Genomic DNA, 21,728 nt, shown 5'->3' with positions numbered 1-21,728 from the left:
TAAGAAATAACTCCTCAAATGGTATTCAAAATGTAAGGTATGACTGAGTATATGAGGGCATGTTTTGAGGACAAGGTACGACTGGAAAAATAAAAACAAACTGAGACTAGTACCAACCTCACCAGGGAGTTAACACTCAAGGGATCTGAAATAATTACAAGTCCCTATCATTGTAGTGCCAGGCTTCAATTACTTATTCTAGATTATATAGCTAGTGAGATCAAGGCTTTGTTTAAAAAATAAATCAAGGTACTTAATTTTCAATTCACTGTTTTACCTTAATAAGAACACAAAACTTCCTGACTCTTAAAGTTACAAACAAATTGGAAGAAATGGGAGAAAAATTTTAGATATGCAGTTTTATATAACCATATTAAAGGAAATGGTATTTAGTGAACTATAACACTACATAAGAAGTCCAGTTCTATATCCTGTGTCCCAATGCTTCAAAAAGAGGTTAAATATCCAGATGTTCTAAAGGATGTGGCTCTCATACAATGAAGAACTTAAAGAAACACACATAGAGCACATTCACCTATTTTAGAGATTAAGTATAAGGAACACAGAGCACGAAGCCTTAAACAAGCTACAGGAAAGGAAAAAAAAATAAATAACCTGGGGCTAAGTGTGCATCCTCTTAGGTATAATGTTAAGTATTAAAAAATTAAAGTAATGCTGCTAACTATTTTAATAAACAAGATTTCTAGTAAAATGTACCTGACAAATGAAACATTCCTAGACTCAATAATGAAATATATTAAAATTCTGTGGGAAAAAAGGTAACATGTAAGTCATAAACAGGAACTCAATCAATAAGAATTTACTATTATTCCACTATTTCATCATGTACAAAACACTCTATTAAGCATTATTTTCCAGGATCACCTTCCAAAGACATACAGGGATGGTGGCTGCCTATACAAAACAGGTCATCTGTAGTCGAAAAAAAATGATTCTTAAACTTATATGTTCCTAAGAATGTAAAAAACAGAGAAACAGGAAAATTCAGTTTAAAATAAGCCATCTTAGAGATCTTTATTGCTCATTACCAAATGTTTCTATCTCTGACTATAAAATATATTCCCATTTTGTAAAGTGTAATTTCCTTCTTTTGATTTTCAGCATCAGTTATAATCAGCCATAAATCCAAAATCCAAAGACCAGTTAATATTTTAGTGTATTTCCTATTAGTCTCTTTGCTATGCATGCATATTGAGTTTTTTACATAGCCAAAATCATACACTATACTGCATGAGTTTTTATTCTAAAATATTTCCTACTTGTTTAACAACACTTCCTAAATATTTTAATGATTAAAAACTATTTCAGGAGTCAGAAAACTTGTTCTCTAATGAGCCAAAGAGCAACTATTTTAGGCTTTGCAGACGACACTGTCTGGGGTCACAACCAGTCAACTCTACCACTGTAGCACAAAAGCAGCCATGGACAAAATGCAAACCAATCAGTGTGACTGCCCAATAAAATTGTATTTACAAAAATTGACTACAGTACACTCCATTTAAAAATAAAATTACAAATAACCTAATTTAATAATGGGGAAAAGATCTGAACAGACATCCTCTAAAGAAGCTATACAAATGACTTATAAGCACATGAAAAGATGCTCAGTATCATTACCTATCAGGCAAATGCAAATCAAAACCATAAGGACATATCAGTTCACACCCACTAGGATGGCTGTAATCCAAAAGACAGACAAAACCATGGGGCACCTGGCTGGCTCAGTTGGAAGATCATGTGATTCTTGATCTCAAGGTCGTGAGTTCAAGCCCCACGTGGGGTAAAGAGATTACTTAAATAAATAAAACTTGAAGAAGAAAAAAAAGACAGTCAAGTATAAGCAAGAATGTGGAGAAAATGGAACCCTCATACAGTGTTGGTGAAAATATGCAGCCACTTTGAAAAACAATTTTCAGTTCCTCAAAGGTAAAGAGTTACTACACAACATAGAAATTCTACTCCCATATATCCAAGAGAAATGAAAACATAAGTCCACAGAAAAACTTGTGTACGAAAGAAATTCTACTCCTATATATCCAAGAGAAACGAAAACATAAGTCCACAGAAAAACTTGTATTTGAATGTTCATAGTAACATTCTTCATAATATCCAAAAGGTGGAAACAATCCCATGTCCACCAACTGATGGATAAACAAAATGTGGTTTATGCCCATATGATGAAATATTATTCAGCAGTAAGAAAGAATAAGTAATAACACTTGCTACAACATGGATAAACCCTGAAAACATCACACTGAGTAAAAGAAGTCAGTTACAAAAGAACACATAATGTATTATTTCCTTCATATAAAATGTCCAGAATTAGCAAAACCACAGAAAGTAGATAAGTGGTTGCCTAGAGCTAGAAACTTTGGGGGGAATGTAGGGAGTGAATGAAAAGTGGATACTAGGTTTCTCATGGAATCCTTAAAATGTTCTTAAATTGATTGTAATGAAGGGGCACAACTCTATAAATATATTAAAAGCCACTGAGACTTTAAGTGGGTAAACTGTATGGTATGTGAATTATATAACTATACAATTAACAACTCCTGGTCTATTCTACATATGCAAAAACATTAACTTATTGCCCCTTCTTTTAAATACTTAATGGTTCCTAATTATTTTTGCTATATTGTAGTAAATATGACAATAATCATCTTTCTAGTTAAAGTCAGTTTTAAGCTAAGTTTTCAAATGGCAAAGAATGTAAAATAGCAAAAGAGTATATACAACTTTACTGTTGCAAATGTCCATTATTTGATGTGCCTGCCTTTTGGACAAGTCTAGGAACACATGATCTATTACTTCTATAGCAAAATGGTTAGTGAGAAAAATGGTTAAACTTTCAGAACATATCCCCCATCGTTCCAGAAACAGTGCTATCATTAGTATTACAACCACTGAATCTTGGAACCTATCTAGCCATACCTCCTCCTGCCATGGGAAAACCCTTTAGGAAGAACCCAGGGGCATTAGAATATATCTCCCTTCTGCTAATCTTGGGGTTAACCGGAACGGGGATGAACATAGTTGCCACATTTCACACTTTTGAAAGCAACAAGGTTCCTTGATCACTTGTATCTCCTTATTGCTTCAACCACACTAATCTTATTCCCCTTCTCAGAACTTTGCTCTTTCCTAACATGTCCTTCATCCCTCTGTCTATCCCACTATTCATTCTTGAAGACCGGTTTTATTTTATTTTTTTATTTAATTATGTTATGTTAATCACCATACATTATATCATTAGTTTTTGATGTAGTGTTCCATGATTCATTGTTTGTGCATAACACCCAGTGCTCCATGCAGTACGTGCCCTCTTTAATACCCAACACCAGGCTAACACATCCCCCCACACCCCTCCGATGGTTCTGAAGTGGTTCATCTCCCCCTCCGATTTCCCCCCCTTCATTCTTGAAGCCCAGTTTTAACCTTAATCCACATGAGGTCTTCATTAGTTACTCTGGTCCATTCTACCTCTAGATAAAAATTGCTCTCAGTACCACACAAATGACTACTTTATTTCTCTCCATTTTATGTGCTTTAATATTGTCTCCACCTGCTCCTTCCCCCCCAAAACAGAACAAACTAAGACAAGGTCAAAGAATCTGTATATATATATCCTAGGAAGGTAATATATAACAAAAATTAACAGTAACAGCCAAGTTAACACTCACTGAACATTTACTATGTACTAGACCCTGTGGTGTGTGACATGCACTACTCCTCTAGATAAACATTACAACAACCCCATGAGGTAATTATCCCATTTTACTGATGCAGAGACTGAGACACAGAAAGTCAAGTAACTTGCTCAAAATACCACTTGTTGGTTGACAAATACTTCAGGAAATGCTTTTTGGACATCATCTCATTTGCCCCTCACAATTCTAAGTTTGCTACAAGTATTACTATTATTATTTTAGACATATGTTAAGAAATTTTAAGTACACTGTAACTCAATGGTACAGGTAGAATTATAATACAAATCTCCCAGGACTCTCAGTCTTATACATAATATCTTATTTGAAGAGAAATAAAAATACATAGGTTATCTCAGATTCAACCCCTAAAGCTCCAACCTAGTTCACACCCAGGTTCTACCACAGAGAAGTCAAGAGTGCTCTATGAAGGTTTCCATCCCCAAATTGCTACTAGAGTAACAGGTACTAATGTTAACACAAGGTGTTATCATTACAAAGTACTCTCTCACATGTGATGCATTGAGAGAGGGCATTTAACCCTAACAACCTAATAAGTAGATACGGGTTATCATCAGACTCCAAGAATTTATGTGTTTTGCCCATTCAAGACCAAAGAGCTTAATAAATAATAGCACTAAAGCTGAAAATCAGGACTTCAGACTCTAAGTATCTTTTTCTTCCTGTTATGTCTCAAAATTAGCATTTCATTTTATGCTGATACTCTGTAATTGTTTCCTCAGGGTAATGCATAAATATGAACACTAGAACTGAGTGGTTCTAAATCTTTTCTGGATTCATAGGCCCTTTTAAAAATGAAATCTATAACCACTCAAAAGGGAAAAAAACAGTTCTGTGTACATTTTCAGGACTTCATGGGCCCCTATACAAGACTGTGACTTGAAAGAGGCAATAATGTAGCGCTCCTGTTGTCTGCTCCAGAATACACAACAGACAGCACAGAACAAGGACTGAAGTAGGACTCAAATGATTGTAAACAGACCTAATTTTCTTTATACTAGCATTGAAAACAGTCAGGGAGACTCTATAAGACATACCTTTTAGTAGTAATAGAAAAAAACCAACATAGAACAAAAATAAAGTCATTCACAGAGATGGCACTATCAATTACTGAGCCTTACTAAATGCCAGAGGCTTTTACTTCATACCATTTTTAGCCTGAAAACAGCCTCAGAAGTAACTTCGTTATTATCAACTTTATGAATGAATAAGCTACGGTTCAAAAGAAGCTGATTAATTTGTCCAAAATCTTAAGGCCAATGAGAAAGCAAAGATATAAATTCAGATCAGTCTAGGATGGAAGAAACCTGACTTTTCCTGCAATCATCTAAATATTCAGCTTGATAGCATACAATGTTACCAAAGGGGAGGAAAACCAAAAACAGAACAATTTATTACATGAAGTGTAAAGAAAAAGTGGTTTGGGGGAATCAAAAACAGGGAAAGCATTGCAATGAAAGGTTAAAAAAAAAAAAAAGTGGGGGAAACTAAGATGAAAAATCTAGATCATAATATATCTTCTGGTAGGGAATGGAGGAAGAACACTAGACTGCTAAGAACAATCTGATTCTAATTCTTACTCTGCCCCAACTCACTGGATAATCTTGGACTAACCATTTAGTCCTTCTGGACCTTAGCTTCCTCATCTGTTGTGAAATTATAAATGTCAAAGGGCATTAAAAACTTAAATTTCTAAATTCCTTCACAATTTTCAAAATTATTATTTTCATTACATTCCACTGATCAGGGATTTTGTTTTATTCACTGCAGTATCTGCAGCACCTGGTTGGTACAAAGGAATCACAAGATATTAGTTGAATGGACAGATGAATTTGATGCCAACAATAACCCTGTGAGGAACACAGAACAGGGCAGATATTACTATGCTTATATCACGTATAAGAAAAACCAAGATTCAAAAAGTTTAAAATACGTGCTCATAGTTCCAGAGCTAAGTAGTAGAGCAGAATGCAAACTGAAGTCTCCCAATTCCTAGTTCAAAGTTCTTTCCAGGTCTAAAATTTGTTATGTTTCAATATATACTTAGGAAGTCAGACACATCTATAATGAACTCCTATTCCCACCTTTCCAAAGGGCAAAAAAAAAAAGTCATTAGGATGATGTTACTATAGAAAGTAGCAAATGACTGACTCAGAAGAGTTGCCTGAAAAAATGAGTATCTAATACTCAATAACGTTATATATATGAAATAAAGGAGATAAAATCCTATTTCTGAACTTTAATTATACTTTATTTTCTGTGTTCCAAAGCAACTCTACACTTGTAATTAAGGCTGGCTACTCTGCAAATGTCTGCTGTTAATACTAAGGAAGAAGGAACTCAAATTTATCTCTACAAGTAAGATTGTTATTCAAACCATAAACATTACTGCAGGCTTCCCCAATGACCTGAGGTTGAGGAACTAACCTCCTACTCTAAAGCTTAGGATTACCTGAGTTACAGATGAAAAGTCCTGACAGGGTAGCCTCAGCTGGAAACATCTATGTGCACAGAGATAAAAATGCAGTAAAAGCCCCAGGGCAAAGCTCTATTCTCCAAGATTCTCAAAAGTACAAGATTGTATTTTAAGAACCTAAGTAGGGAAGAACAGGGGGTTGGCTGAAAAATAGCACCTTCTGATTTAAAGGTGTTCTCATGGCCATGGCATGCAGCTTCCTGCCTTAGGCTATAGGCTAGTAGGAAAATCTTTGTGTGTAGTGATTTTTTAATCAAAAAAAATTTCAAACTCATCTAAACATAAAATCCTTTCTTTCAAAAATAAGTCATTTCTGTATATAAAATGGCTACCCCCAAAAATCAAGTAGTTTAAATACAATGATATAGACCAAAATATTGTGTCATAGAGGAGGCAGTATATAAGTGGGTTTTGTAAAGTAAGAATTTTAGTATATCTCACAAAAATTTCTTAAAGCAAACTCATCAAAATATACTTCTGAAAATATATAAACTGAATATTCTCCACCGATTTATGCTCCTTTGGTTTCCTCTCCCACTGAGAGGACTTCTATAAGGTATATGTCAGAAGAGTAGTTTTACTGAAACTATTTCCATGGCACTCAAATAAAACAGAGTATCTGGGTAAGAGGTGAAAAAAAGTATTCTCAGTGAGTGAGGTAAAAGTCACATGACTGGACCCTGAGGAAGAAACTGACATTCAGACTGAGATAACAGGGTTTAATCAAGATAAACGTTCTGTAAATGTAAAGGTTAAATTTAAAGAAGTACAGGTTTTTAGAGCTCTAGTTCTATAATTTGAGAGTTATCTCACAATCATCTACTGTTTCACTTACCTTTTAATAATAATAATTAATAATTTCCCTCTCCCATTTAAAAGTCATTTTCCATACTGGTATAAACAACATATTTAAATTTTTCTGCATCAGTGACCTTACCTAGTGGCAAACTGAATGAGTGCATTTTGAAGAGTCTGCCTAATTTCAAGAAGAAAAGATTCATCATCACTTAGTGTATAATACCAATACTGGACATAATCCCTCAAGGAAAACTGGATAACCTAAAACAAAAATATTGGGAAAAAACACAGCTTTTTAGGATTTAAAAAGTATCAGCAGCAAACTAAAACCTGAAAGGATTATTTACCAATTTATATTTACTCTCTACATACTAAATTGTGATTAACAAAAAAAAAAAAACCTGCCTTCATTACAAAAGGACCGATATGCTAAAAAACCATTTCAAAAAATTTTAAATTATTTTAGTGTCCCAATTCACCCACTGCCCAAATTTTTTAAAAATTAGAGTTACCTATGGTCAACCCCTACCCATATTGAGGTAAGATAGAGCTTGCAAAAAAAATAAATTTTCAATGCTATAATATAATGAAGAGTTTTAATTAGCTTGATGGAATGAGGTGCAAAATAATGCCAACTGACCCTAATTCTCAAAAAGAAACCACTTTTCCAAGATTATATCATCAGATCTGTTGCAATCAAATTACAAAAAAAAAAAACACAGGAGTTCACTTAAATCGAATAACTTTGATACTGCCAACAGTATTAAATCAGTCAATACATCAAATAATACAACTTGATGTATATTATTTTTGAAAATCAGATAAACTAAATATGGGTTTAACTATAAAAGAAATGTTAGAATTTTAAAGAACACATTATAATAATCATATAATCAAATATCAATGAAAACTATCTGGAGGGAGAATAATTTTTAATTTTTTTAAGATTTCTGAATCAAATCAGGTATATCCATTTAAAAAACTATAATACAAATTGTCTGATTTGCCAAAACACTAAGCTTATTCATCAGCTAAAGAGCATTTTAACTTTAAAATAATTAGAAACATTATCAAATAGGTCAGCAAAAACTTTATTAAATGCAAATTCAAACAAAAGGCTTTAATACTACATAAACCACTTCATTATAAATGATTTCACAAATAAGGCAGTATCTTTAAGTACAGAATCCAAGAACAGCATTACAGTGAATTTCCAGCATCTTACATAAATAGCAAAAATTATTTCCTGGTATTTTCTTTCTTTTTTGTTTTTTTCATTTCCTTGTATTTTCAAAAGAAATATACCTTACAACACAATATAAGGAATTCAAATACCACATATGAAAACTCACTTGCTGGAGAGGCTCATCAATTATATTGGCACCTGTCAATCTTCTATCAATCTTTATAGTCCTGGCTTCTCGTTTCATTTCTTCTAAGCACTTAAGGGAAATCACAACATTTTACTGCATAGTTTCTTGATTTAAAATCTGTATAGTTTACCTCTAACTTGCAACTTCCCTGTCATTTCAAGTCAGTCAGTAATCTTATTTCTCAATGCTCTGATACAAACCAAAGACTATTTCTCAAGTTAACACAGCTAGACACCCAGGGAAAAAAATCTATTGTTATCCTCAAAAGTTTAGTAAAATTGGCAAATATTATTTAGAATGTGAGAAAACTTAAAATGTAAGATATACTGTTGTTGTATTTCAATGAAACTTTAAAACCATAAGTTAGTGTTTCAGGTGAATCAAGTTAATGATTGTCTTTATTAAACTCTGCTCCTCTTCTCCCTTCCCCCTCCCAGACCAAAACAGTATAGCAGGTGCCAAATAAAATTTTTTATTTGATTTTTAGCAACAAAAGAAAATGAATTTCTCTATTTCTCTGTAGTGTTCAGTAAGACCAGTGGCCTGGAAATAAAGTGAAAAGTAGTGGGACACTCTTCAGTTAAAAATACAAACAAAAAACAAAAACAAAGTACAAATATATATATAAAACACACACTTCAAATTATAACATGCAACATCCAAGGATAGGGTGAATTCTTTTATTTCAGTAATATAAAGTAATACTGTATATAACTATCTCTGCATCTCCTACATCTTAGCACATAATGGACAAGTTAGTAACTGTAAAGGTAAGATACTGGCATTAACTCCAGATCATTTTGTCTCTTTTCATACAAGATGAAACAAACCATCCCAATACCACAAGAACTGAAGACAATGCAAATCTAAAGCCTACTTATAGTACCAAATTCCAATTTTACTTATAGAATATGGTATCAAAAAATGGAAAAAATGCCAACATTCAAGATGATATAACTGGGCCTAAATTATTAAAACTATAGATACTGCATAGCCTAATAGTAAGCTGTATTTTTCAAGTCAGTTAAAAAAGAATACCCATTTTCTTTTCTCTGGTTTCTATGCAATTCATTTCATTTCAAATTTTGAAATCCTGTGTTAAGATAGTAGGAAGAGGCCCCAAATTTCTATCTTTTCCTAAAATTTGCATTCCCACTCTTAACATCTAACACTATAAAAGTTTTCAAAATAATCTTTTAAAATGTATTTTCTAAGCATGATCAGAAAGTGTCCCATAAGTTTATACTGAGCATCAGTGGATTATAGGAACATCTGCCAAGCCATATACAGATGATCACATTACCATCATTTCATAGAACAAGACTTTGAGGTTTTACATTCCTTTACCCTATTTACCTTAGGAATCCCAGTTGACGTTGGAGGAAGAAATGAGTGTTCACACTGCTCTAGGTACTTCTCTGAGTTTGTTTTTCCAAACAGGAGAGTAACCACAAAACCCCTGGGGCAGAAAAAATTCAATTATACAAACAAAAACAAAATTGTTTTATAACTTAACACATCTATTAACCAGATATTTTTCAGATTTAATAGATGGTTTATCACTCACTAAAAAATCAGCTTTTGACTTCAGCAAGGCAAGTAATTGACTGTTATGTTCTGAAGTTTAAAACAACTATAAACATTCTGTGATCTTCTACAAGAATGCCTTTCAAAGTTTTCATATAAATGTTTCATAAAGAATCCCAGGCAACAAGTTCAAACTTTTGGAAAATCAGCCCTTGCTAAATAAGTAGGCTAGGTAACCAAGGATGAAGACAAATGAGATCTAAATCTATAGCTAAAATCACACATTTCTATAGTTCTATTAACTAATTAATGTGAAATAGTAACGTAACTTGCCATTATGGAAACAGAATAAGCAATTAAAGTCCAAAGAAGAAAAAAAAGATATAGTTTATAATCAGACTGGAATTTAAAAATACATATAAATACATTCCAAAGGCTAATTATATTTTTAAAACAATTATAGAGTTAAGGTAAGATAAAAACTGGCTTAAAACTGTTTTACTCTAAGTATTGACTAAATGCTATCAATATTTCCTATATTTAAAATTTACCAGTTAAATCTAAGCACCACTAAGTAGACAGGAAATCCATAACAGAAAAACATCAAATTCTAACTTTATAATAATCTTATAGTAATCTTACAACAATTCAACCGCTGTTGTGACAAGAAGGGAACTATGAAAAATTAAATATGGATCAGCCTCAACTACTAAAAGGAAGGTTCTCAAAGTCCTCTGCTTTTTGTGGCTCTCTGCTGCTCTTTAGTACAAGCACTACAAAAGCTGAAAGATGAGTTGAGAAAACAAAATCAAATCAGCCCATGTTATCAATTCTGTTTTTGTTTCTTTCTAAAAAAGCTAGCCTTGGAACAATAAATTTAATCTGTCTTGCATCTGATATTATTACTAAGAATCAAGTTGGCCCCATATTTCAGTTATATCTAGCAATAAGCAGATTTAGACATAATTAAATGCTTATATTAACTATGTATTTCTAAAATTATTATCATGAGACAGGCTGATAAAACACTAACCTTTGTCCAAAGAATGATAGTAGGAAAGTAAACTAAGGAACAGTCTAATCTTACAAAGCACCGGTTTCAGCCTTGAGGTTTAAGTAAAAACAGGTGCTACAAATGACTGCATCATGCAACCTAACAGAATTCCATTAAATAACCCATAACACAGTATCAATAGTATCCCCCCCAAAAAAACACATAATACAAAAAACTCTAAGTGATTTTCCTTCCAAAAGTTATCTTTATTATAGAAAATATGGAATTAGCTTTGACTATCAGCAAAACATATACATTATCAACACTGTAGATGGTTAACTGCAGAATTTTAAACAAAGGTGGTTTCCCTAGGAATGTATTAATTGCTCTCAAACTTGCATTTTATATAAGGAAAAAAAAGTATCTTAAAAACTTAGACAATAAAAAAACACACTAAAACCAAGAAATGATTATATGAAATGTAATTATTTTACTTGAGATTGATATTTAAAAGCCTGTATCTGCTCTTCCAATTCATAAGGCATTAAACTATACTAAGTTACATCAAAGAAAAAACAATCATTCCTTTCTAATTATAGCCAAAATAGGGAAGACTTGATTCAGAACTATGGTAGTCATTGACCATAACTGAGTAATCTAGAAATGCTTAATTAATCCCCTGAGAGAATTCTGGGAGGCTTTCTAGTACTTAAGTTGGAAGTCCCCTTACTACGGCAGTGAATTTCACTGAGATTAACAATCTTGAACAGAACATCAGACCAGAACATTTATGATATAGCATGAAGTTGGAGTTTCAGACCTTACCATGTGACTCTTAATAATATCTGAAAAGTTTTTAGTGATCCTAGCATGCCATCTAATATCCCATCTTATCTAAAAATTTTTACAGAACTTCAGAAGTATCTAAAATCAATTTTGATTACTCCTGATAAATCTGCAGACTCAAAAAGGAAATAAGAAAGGTTACCAAGACTTCGAAATGCATGGACTCCTCACCCTTCCCCTCTTCCAAAACTTTATATGGAGCACTTTAGTATGAGAAATAATTCTCCACCCCTCCAACTTCCAAGGGTTCCTAGGGCTCCTACTGACAAAGAAAGCTACAATTTTCTCCCTTTCTGAAATACTGGGAAATAGTCTGAAATCATTCTCTTTCACTTTTGCCAAGGGTTTATTCAATTCATGAAAGAGAAGAAATCTCTCCTTTCCAGAGAAACATCTCCTCAAAACAGCCTCCTTTCCAATCAGTAAAAGCAGCCATGACTCTGTGGGGAAGAGGTGCAACCGTACAGCTATGCAACCATTCTGCTCTGGTCTTCATTTGTGACAAAGAAGTGTAATTTAGGAAGCCCAGGGAGCTGCAGACCTACAGTCTTCAATAATCTTAGTCAATAAAGATATTCAAAATTCCATTTATCTGGTCCTGATAGCTTATTTCTCATTGTTTCAGTATCCAGTACCATATCTAAGCAATTATAATGAAACTGTTAAATCTAAAATAAATGCAGTTTTAGGGATAGTCCTTGAGGTAGCTGCTTGATTTGATTCTCACTTGTTTCACAAACAGTGGGTGTACTCCCTCTGAAAAGGCCACACAGAACTTTCAAACCCTATCGTGAAAGAGGTGGGAGGTGGTAAGTACAATCAGAAATCACTCCTTGAGTGTCTCATATAGTCTTTCAGGATGCAGTTTATGTATCCTATTCAATTCATCTAAGTTCTCTAAACCTATAGATTCCAATAACTCCTCCAAATATTTGGAGCCTCAAAAGAGTTTTTAAAAAGAACTCAAAGGTATTCATACCACAAATACTTACATAAACGTATCTTATATATACATACATACATACACACAAGCATATATATAGATATATATAGTAACAACAAAATACTCGCTCAGTTAAGCTACCTTGGTTTGAGTATCTAAGTAACAAGCATCCACCTCTCTTTTCTGTACTCTTCTTAGATACAATTCACATCTGAACCAAATGCTCCACATAGGAAGCTATACTAAATCATGACCGAAACCTCTCTTGCGAACGTTTATCAACTCAATGTAAAGCATAATCAAATAAACAATGAAGAGAAAATAGCAAAATCAGATGTTTGAATTTTCTGTAACAAAATGACAGCATTCACTAAGGGAAATAATTAATATTATTGTATGAAGTCTAATCAATGAAACAGTATCTTCTATACTATGTAAAACTTGATGAGTCATCTCAATTTAACTTACTTATCTTGTTAATATTGTAATAGATAAAAAAATTTTCCACCTTAAAACATAATAACAACACCAAAAGGAATAAAAAATCTTTAAAACTTTTCAAATTATACAAAAAAGTTTTATATCATCAAAAAATTTTTTGAAGATGACTATCCATATTTCTGGTACAAATAACTAACGCCACCACTTTTATTATATTGCATATCTTAATTTTACTTTATTTAACTTTGGTAAAAAAATAATTTGCAAAAATAGCATTCACAAATCATACTACCATTTCTCATGGTCATTTTTTTTCTTCTTATTGAGGTTTCATGGTGATTTGTTTCAATTTCTAACAAGTGTAAGACATTTGAATTGTAAGATTATCATTGAGAATACTTACCCACCCACAAAGCAGAGGATATAAAAGGCCAAATAAAATATTACAAAGGGTCCAAAGGTTATTAGAGAAAGGACAATGCCAAGGCTTCCCCATCCCCATATGGATAGACTGGTCTGAAATAAAGCAAAGAAAAAAAATGTTTAATAAATAAATGTCCATAAGAATTAGAAAAGAACCAACAAAACTTTTACATAGTTTTACATTTCTCCTTTTAAACATATACAGTTACTATTTCAGTAATTGTTACGTATTTACTTTTGAAAATGTTAACTACATTCTTAGAGCTTTATCTCCAAGAAATAATATACAAAATCTATATGCAGAAAGGTATTTAAGTACATCAGCAATGATTTTTTTAAAATGTAGTGACAATGTAAATGCACAGCAAGCAATCATTACACAAATTGTTGAATGATATGCTGGCATGAGAAATGGTAAAAAAAAAAAAAGTATTTATGAAAACATTTATATATAAAAAGTTAGGTAGACTACAAAGTTGTACTTGTTTAGAATATTTCTTTTTTTTTTTTTAAAGATTTTATTTATTTATTTGAGACAGAGAGAATGAGAGAGAGAGAGAGCACATGAGAGGGGGGAGGGTCAGAGGGAGAAGCAGGCTCCCTGCCGAGCAGGGAGCCCAATGCAGGACTCGATCCAGGGACTCCAGGATCATGACCTGAGCCGAAGGCCGTCGCTTAACCAACTGAGCCACCCAGGCGCCCCTAGAATATTTCATTTTAAAACCAAGTTCCAACAAAACTACAGCATAACAAGACATTTTTAAAAAATTAAAATTTCAAAGTAAGAAATCCACATCTCACCGAAAATTGTTTTTTACTCAAATTGTGTCCAGAAATTTGTAAAATTATAATTGCACAACTTCCAAATTTCAATTACCAACATATACCATGAGCTCAAAAAACATCTCCAAAAATTCTCAGTCCTTAAAAATAAACAAAAACCCCTATTTTGTTTAGAATTATACTGTATTATACATTTAAAATACTCCTTTTATTGAAGGCAAACTGGATTTTAGCAATTTAAGTAATTATGAATAAATAAATGTATTCAATTCAACAAGTTCCTACATCCATTTGCCTTGTACTGTGAGGTCCACAAAGGAAGCATTTGTCCCATTCCTGCCATCAAGGAGCACAGAGAAGAATGTCTTACAGGAGTGAAACAATTAGACACTGAACCAAAAGAAAATAATAAAAAGCATTATAAGATGCTAAAGTGAACAAAATTAATGACCAGAAAACTATGGAATAGACAATAAGTTCTATGGATTACGAGAGAAAGGACAGTTTTATTTATTCACTCATTCGCCAGTCATTGACTGCTTTCTATGTGCTATAAGCACAAGGTGCTGGGGAAACCACAATGAATAAAACATACCCTCACAAGGCTACATGCTAGTAAGGAGACAAAGACAAGCACACTCGGATAATTTACAGACTTCTGTTAAGTTTGCATTCCAGAAGGGGAAAAAAATAATAATAAATAAATTTATAGTTATATCAGATGGGCATAAGTGCTATGAAGAAAAATAAAGTAACTACATTTGGTTGCTATGTAAGTTATATATATATGACTATATAAGAAGCTCTCAACCAGATGACATATGAACAGAAATCTTAGAATTTATTTAAGGAGAATTTATAATAACGTGTCTTCCTAGCCCAAGTAATATTTTTCCATTTGTTCATATTCTCTTTTATGTCACTCTGGGGAAGTTTTTTTAAATTTCTTCTTTTATATAAGGCTGGTGCAATTCTTATTCATTTGTAATTTTACTATCCTTTTTCCTCATCCCGGCCATTTTTTTTTTTTTTTTAAGATTTTATTTATTTATTTGACAGAGAGAGAAAGAAAGAGCACAAGCAGGGGGAGCAGCCAAGGGAGAGGAAGAAGCAGGCTCCCCGCCAAGCAGGAAGCCCAATGTGAGGCTCCATCCCAGGACCCCGGGATCATGACTTGAGCTGAATGCAGCCGCTCAACGGACTGAGCCACCCAGGCGCCCCCATCCTGGCCACTTTTTTTTTTTTTTTAAAGATTCTATTTACTCATTTGAGACACAGAGATACAGAGAGAGAGAGAAAGCATGAGGGGGGAGAGGCAGAGGGAGAGGGAGAAGCAGGCTTCCCACTGAGCCAGGAGCCTGATGTGGGGCTTGATCCCAGGACGCTGGGATCATGACCTGAGCCGAAGGCAGATGCTTAACCATCTGAGCCACCCAGGCGCCCCTCCTGGCCACTTTTTAACCAGAGGACAGAAAGCCCTGCTGATGAAGTTTCTGCTTTGCCCTCATGATTTCCTCCCTGAATCAGCTGGGGATACTATTTCACCTACACAAGTGGTCTCTGACTCCTAAGAGCTGAAAGTAAGCCAGGGAGATTTAGAATAAAGTACAGAGCAGTCTAATCCCTCTGACAATACTTCTGCTGAACACCCCAGTACCTGGATCCACATTACAGTACTGCCAGATACCCAACTATGTAAAACAGATGCTATTTCTCAAGATTCATTCAAAACCTTATCCACTAACTTCCCTGCAAAGAGTTCTCATAAACTCTCAGGAAAGCTGAAACCAGACTATGACCCAGATATTTTATTCAAACTACTTTCTTGAATGAGGTCTGACCTAATATTTGCAATATTATTCTTTCTTTACAAAGTTAGATTTATGCTTGCTAGCCAGTTTTTCAAAGCTAAACAACTTACTGTTTAGATATATTAAGAGGTTTTAAAAATGAACCAAGCAGCTACCGCTATAGATAAAGAGAGCATAAGAAATGTAATATTTCTTCTTCTGATTGAATCATACCTCTCACAATTAAAAAAATTTTCAAAGAAGAATCACAATTAGTTAATATGGGGAAGATTATTAAATGTAGCAGTTAGTTAACATGGGGAGATGCTTGAATGTCTAAAACCCAATCTTATCTCCTCTCATTTGAAAATGGCAGCAAAATGATCAAAACACAAATTTTTATTCATTCAATAAATATTTGTCAATACCTACTACAATGTGCCAGGTAGTAATGATTTAGCGTGAACAAAACAGACATTACTGTTATATTAAAAAAAAAATCTAAAAAAGAAGACCCTTTCTTTAATTTTGAAATTTTTATATTACATAGACTAATAAAACTACACATTTTCAAACAAGTCACGTGTTCATTTGCTTTGTAGTTAATCTCTTACAATAGTTAACTTCAAATTTTAAACTGTTCATTGAAACACCAGAATAGTGAATTGCGCAAAACTACGAAGTTTTATATTATTCTTACTGTTCCCACATATATATACACACATGTATATAACTGGCTGATATTATTATGTTATTATTTGGTGAGATTAAGGAAAACAATTGATCTTATACCATATAAAAATTGAGTTCTAATTATTTCCTAAGATGATACAAGATGATAAAATTTAGGATCATTTTGGACCACATCAGAAACTTTCTACAAATTCAAACAGGTATTAATTACCTCAAAAGTTGACCTAACGTGGAAGCCAAAAAATAGAAATAAATCTCTATTACAGTGATTTACATTAAAATAATACTTGATATATTACCATTTTCTTCTCTAAATACAATAATCAATGCTAAAAATATCCTTGCTATCTGATTCCCTAGAACCACTGACCCACCAACTGGGCACTGGAAGAAACCTTCGAACATCATCTACTCCGGTACTTTTTAAACTTTAAGAATCTTAAATGCAGACTCTTAAAATGCAGATGCTAATCCATTGTCTGTGGTTCTTTCACTTCCAACAAGCTATCAGAACTGTTTAGAACTTAAGACAACTATATATTTATAATTCCCCCTAAATTAATCTCTAGGTCCACAAAACCTTATTCACAAACTCCAAAACCTAAAAAGCTTTGAGAACCAAAACTGTACAAGACATTCTACATACTTTACCGCATTTATTTCTCAGAACAACCTTACTAAATAATCATAAGTTAGGACAGCATAGTGCCCAAACAATATGGACTCTGGAGTTAGACTGAGTGCAAATCTTACCTTTACTATTTATTAGTTAGATAACCACTATACGCCTTAATTTCCTCAACTATGTCATTTGTCTGTTGTGGGGAGTAAATAAATGAGTCCAATGTCTAGTGTTCATTATTATTCTTAGTCTAGTAACAAAGAAACTAAGGCACAGAGAAGCTTAAAAAAACTCCCTAAGGTCATGCAAGCTAATAAGTTTAAGAGTGAGATTTGATCCTTAAATCTTAAAATTTAAGTGCTGAGAATCTTAAAATTGATACTTCAGTGCCAACTTGGGTCATAGAAATCATATGAGTTTAACAACAAAAATAAGTACCCAAAAGGAGACTGGCCTTATTACAACTATAAATTGTTTTCCTCCCACCTTATTCCACTTACAATAAGTTGGAAGTTCTTCTCCAATTTCGATGGCATATACTCCTGACACGGAACCTGTCTCGTTCAACATTATATAATAATTTAACCAAAGCCTGGTACAAAGAAGCTGCTCACTAAAAATGGAAATATTTAATTTACTAACTAAAATGAAATGGAGGGAATGGAAAGAGGAGGGAGGGGAGAAAAGGAGAGGACAGGGGAAAGGGGAAATGGCAAGACAAGGAAAAGGTCTAGGAAAAGTGAAAACGAAAAGGACCCTAAATTGAAGTGTTCCTCCACCACCCACCTTATGGCTTTAGGCAGAGCTATACATTCCTTCCAGTACAACCCATACCAAATTCCCACCCGCAAAAAAAAAAAAAGTCACCCAAAAATCTGGACCTTGTTCTTCCATGAAACTGATGAACAAAAAAGTGTTCTTTTGGCTGTCTCAATATATGCTGACAGTAACCCACATCATTACTTCCTTTATGGGGAGGAAACCACAGAATAGCAGCCACACAGGGATCATCAGTACATCTGCTGGAGCAACTGGTCCCAAACCCCTCTTTTCATACAAGGGAATAAAGGGACAAGAGAATAAAGATCCTCTTCTACTCACTCCTATTTAAGATGCCTAGCATATTCTTGGGAGGATGATTAAAGACTACTGTGATAGGGTGTTTTCAATTCAGTTGGTGAGCCAGGAAAGATAGATACCTCAATCGATGACCCTGGTCTCCAAGATGGCTAACTGCCCAGCTGGCAAAAATAACAACTACTAGATACCAGGAGAGTTTCTCCTACCTCTTCCAACTGGGAGTATGTATTTTTAGTTCTTTGATAATAGAACTCTCTCCCTTACAACAGGAGTATATTGTTCAACTGTTATACATTTTGAAGAATGAATTATGTACATATATATGTATGTATATACATACATATACTTATGTTAGAGTCTGCTTGAGATTCTCTCTCCCTCTCCCACTCATGCTTGCTCTCTCCCTCTCAAATAAATAAATAAATCTTTAAAAAAATATATTGTAACTCCCTAAAGATACATTTCTTGTGTAAGCCATTAAGTAATCAATAGCTGCTCACACCCTTAAAACAGACTGCATGTTTCATACAGTTTCATACATACCCATTTTGACTCCTAAAAACCCAAGGGATGGGAAATACTTGACAACCTGAACAAACCCTTCACTTTTTATTAGAGCAGTAGTTATAAAAGGTCATAGACTACCATACAGTTACACACAATTAGGACTCCTAGCATCTAATGACAAATATGAGCTACAATAGTGTTTTTTAAACTAGATACTATCAATTACAAAATACCTACACACAGTTTGAAAACAATAGCAGGAACATTCATAATATGTATTTATTTATTCAGGATACCAACTAAGCTAGGCTGCAGACTTCCTTCTCATTCCCACAGCCCATACACTGGGAATCACTGAATTGGGGTCTTGAAATAACTACAGTATTGATAAAAAAAACAAAAGATGGTATTTATTCAGCACCTTCTCTTACACAGGAAAAATCATAAAAGTATCTAAAATGTGGATGGGACAGTATAGCAAAGAATAGTCTTAACAGGCTTCCAATAAATACTCAAAGCCTCAAACTGAAAAACTGCTTTCTCAAGCTTTCCTGAATTTCTGTTAAAAGATCTAGTAGATACACAAGGCTGAATTAAATTAACCAAAAGAGCTTTTCAGAGACAACATATTTCTAGGTATACATATTGTTTTGGAGCCTATATAATGTAATAAATAACTCAATAAATTAAAGATATCTAAATAATAAATAAGCCTCCAATCTCCATCAAAAAGAAAGAAAACAGATTCCTTTCCTAATGTTCCCATTTGGCAAATGAAAGTCTATCTTTAATTTGTTTATGAATGAGACTGACATATATATGTGTACATACATATGACGTGTGTATAAATGTGTTTGTGTGTGTGTATATATATATACATATATTTGACATACAAAAAGGAAAAGTATTCCCTTAAAAATAACTGATTAAAGCAAAAGTTTTAAAGCCACCAAAGAATAAGACAGTTAAATTTCTAATTACATGCTACTAGAATCCAACAAGATATCAGAACAGAAAATACCAATCCTGTGTATTTTGCAAATTGTATTTTTTTACCAGCATATTTACCCTGGTTATTTTTAAAATTCAACTACATACTAATGAAGTATGTATAGGTATCATTCAGCTAAGAAAGGGACAGAATTATAAATATACACACATTTGCTTATTTTTTTTAATGTAAGGATGTAGAGAAACTTTTTTAACTGATCTATGAGGAATGAAGAAAATGGGGTAGGAGAAGGGATAAGAACTAGACATCTGAAAACACCTCGTTGTGTAGATCTGATTTTGTGATGGTATAAATATTTTACATACAAAAGAATTTAAAAAGCAATCACTAGGAACGCCTGGGTGCTCAGTCGGTTAAGCATCTGCCTTCGGCTCAGGTCATGATCCCAGGGTCATGGGATCGAGTCCCACATCGGGCTCCTTGCTCAGTGAGGAGCCTGCTTCTCCCTCTCCCACTCCCCCTGCTTGTGCTCATGCACTCTCACTCTCACTCTCTGACAAATAAATAAAATCTTTTAAAAAAAAAAAAAAAAAAGGGCAAGAAAGAGACAGGCTAAGTAAGTAATGAGTTTCAATATCCTACTTTGTGGTTATGTACACATTTTATATAAGAACTACTGTCCTTCAAAATAATTATTTTGGGGGGTTTCACATGATTCTGTAACAATCACGTAGCTATGTACTGGGTCTTAATTACACAAAGATGAATCAGTTTCTGCCCTCAATATGCTCACAAACTAAATAAGTAAAATACACATGTAATGATAACATAAAAATGTGATGTGTCACTATAAAAAGATTTACATTTTGTAAATCTTCTTATAAGCCTCCAGAGCTTATAAAGTATTCAAACTCCTTTGAAATTGTCTTCCATAGGCAATTTTGCAGTTAAGAAAATCTCTTTTCTTTACAGTTACCCACTTTTTTCCATCAAAATGGTACTACACAAAACTGATTATAAACTTTATGTACTAAAGTTCTGGTAATTTCCAAAAGTAAAAACTCCAAGTGAACAAAGATTCACAAATGCTAAGACTACTGAAGAGTGTGCCACAGAGAAAGTACTCTTTGATTGAAAAGTAGGACAGAGAATATCATTTGCTTACTGAACTGAAGCCCAATGCTCAAGGCTATTTGCATTTTTATGTCTAAATATATTTAAAGATTCCATTTATAAATGGCAACAAAGTAAGCTGTGAGGGATAAATGCACTATTTAAGAATTTCCAAAAAGCTACATGTAATCAAAGACATTCCTTTCAACAAATGGTGCTAGAAAAAAACAAACATCCACATGCAAAAAAAAAAAAAAAAACGTGAATCTAAGACAACAGATCTTACAATTGTCATAAAAATTAACTCAAAATAAATCACAGACCTGAAAGTAAAAGACAAAACTATAATACTCCATAAGATAACATAGGAGAAAAACTACATGACCTTGAGTAGAGTGATGCCTTTTTAGCTACACCACTACTACGGAGTAAGAGAAGGGGGGTGAGAGAGGAAGGTATGATACCAACTATAAAACATTCTAGAACAAGCAAAACTATGGAGACAATAGAAAGATCAGTGGCTGGTGGGGAATGGGAAGGGACAAGATAGGGAGATGAATAGGTTAGAGTACAGAGAATTTTTAAAAGACTGAAAATAGCCAGCGTGGTATTATGATGGAT

The 21,728-nt window shown here is 33.4% G+C and overlaps 1 protein-coding gene across 7 annotated transcripts in view; it reads right to left on the bottom strand.

Moving 5' to 3' along the window:
* Positions 1-21,728, bottom strand: part of SNX13 (sorting nexin 13) — a 124,546-nt gene that overhangs the window by 68,911 nt on the left and 33,907 nt on the right. For 6 of the 7 annotated variants that reach the window (XM_081800447.1, XM_081800446.1, XM_081800443.1 and 3 more), the window contains exons 2-5: positions 13,548-13,660; positions 9,750-9,852; positions 8,373-8,462; positions 7,160-7,281 (exon numbers count right to left, since the gene is read on the bottom strand). In XM_081800447.1, coding sequence (XP_081656573.1) covers positions 7,160-7,281; positions 8,373-8,462; positions 9,750-9,852; positions 13,548-13,660 — 428 coding nt within the window. Of the gene's footprint in view, positions 1-7,159; positions 7,282-8,372; positions 8,463-9,749; positions 9,853-13,547; positions 13,661-21,728 lie in introns of those variants that run through there. The other variant, XM_081800448.1, reaches the window with a different exon arrangement.

This window comes from Leptonychotes weddellii, chromosome 12 (assembly GCF_054177405.1).
Source record: "Leptonychotes weddellii isolate Sample4059 chromosome 12, ASM5417740v2, whole genome shotgun sequence".
Classification (NCBI taxonomy): Eukaryota; Metazoa; Chordata; class Mammalia; order Carnivora; family Phocidae; genus Leptonychotes; species Leptonychotes weddellii.
Note: the sequence above shows the minus strand (reverse complement) of the source record. Positions and strands in the feature narration are given on the sequence as shown.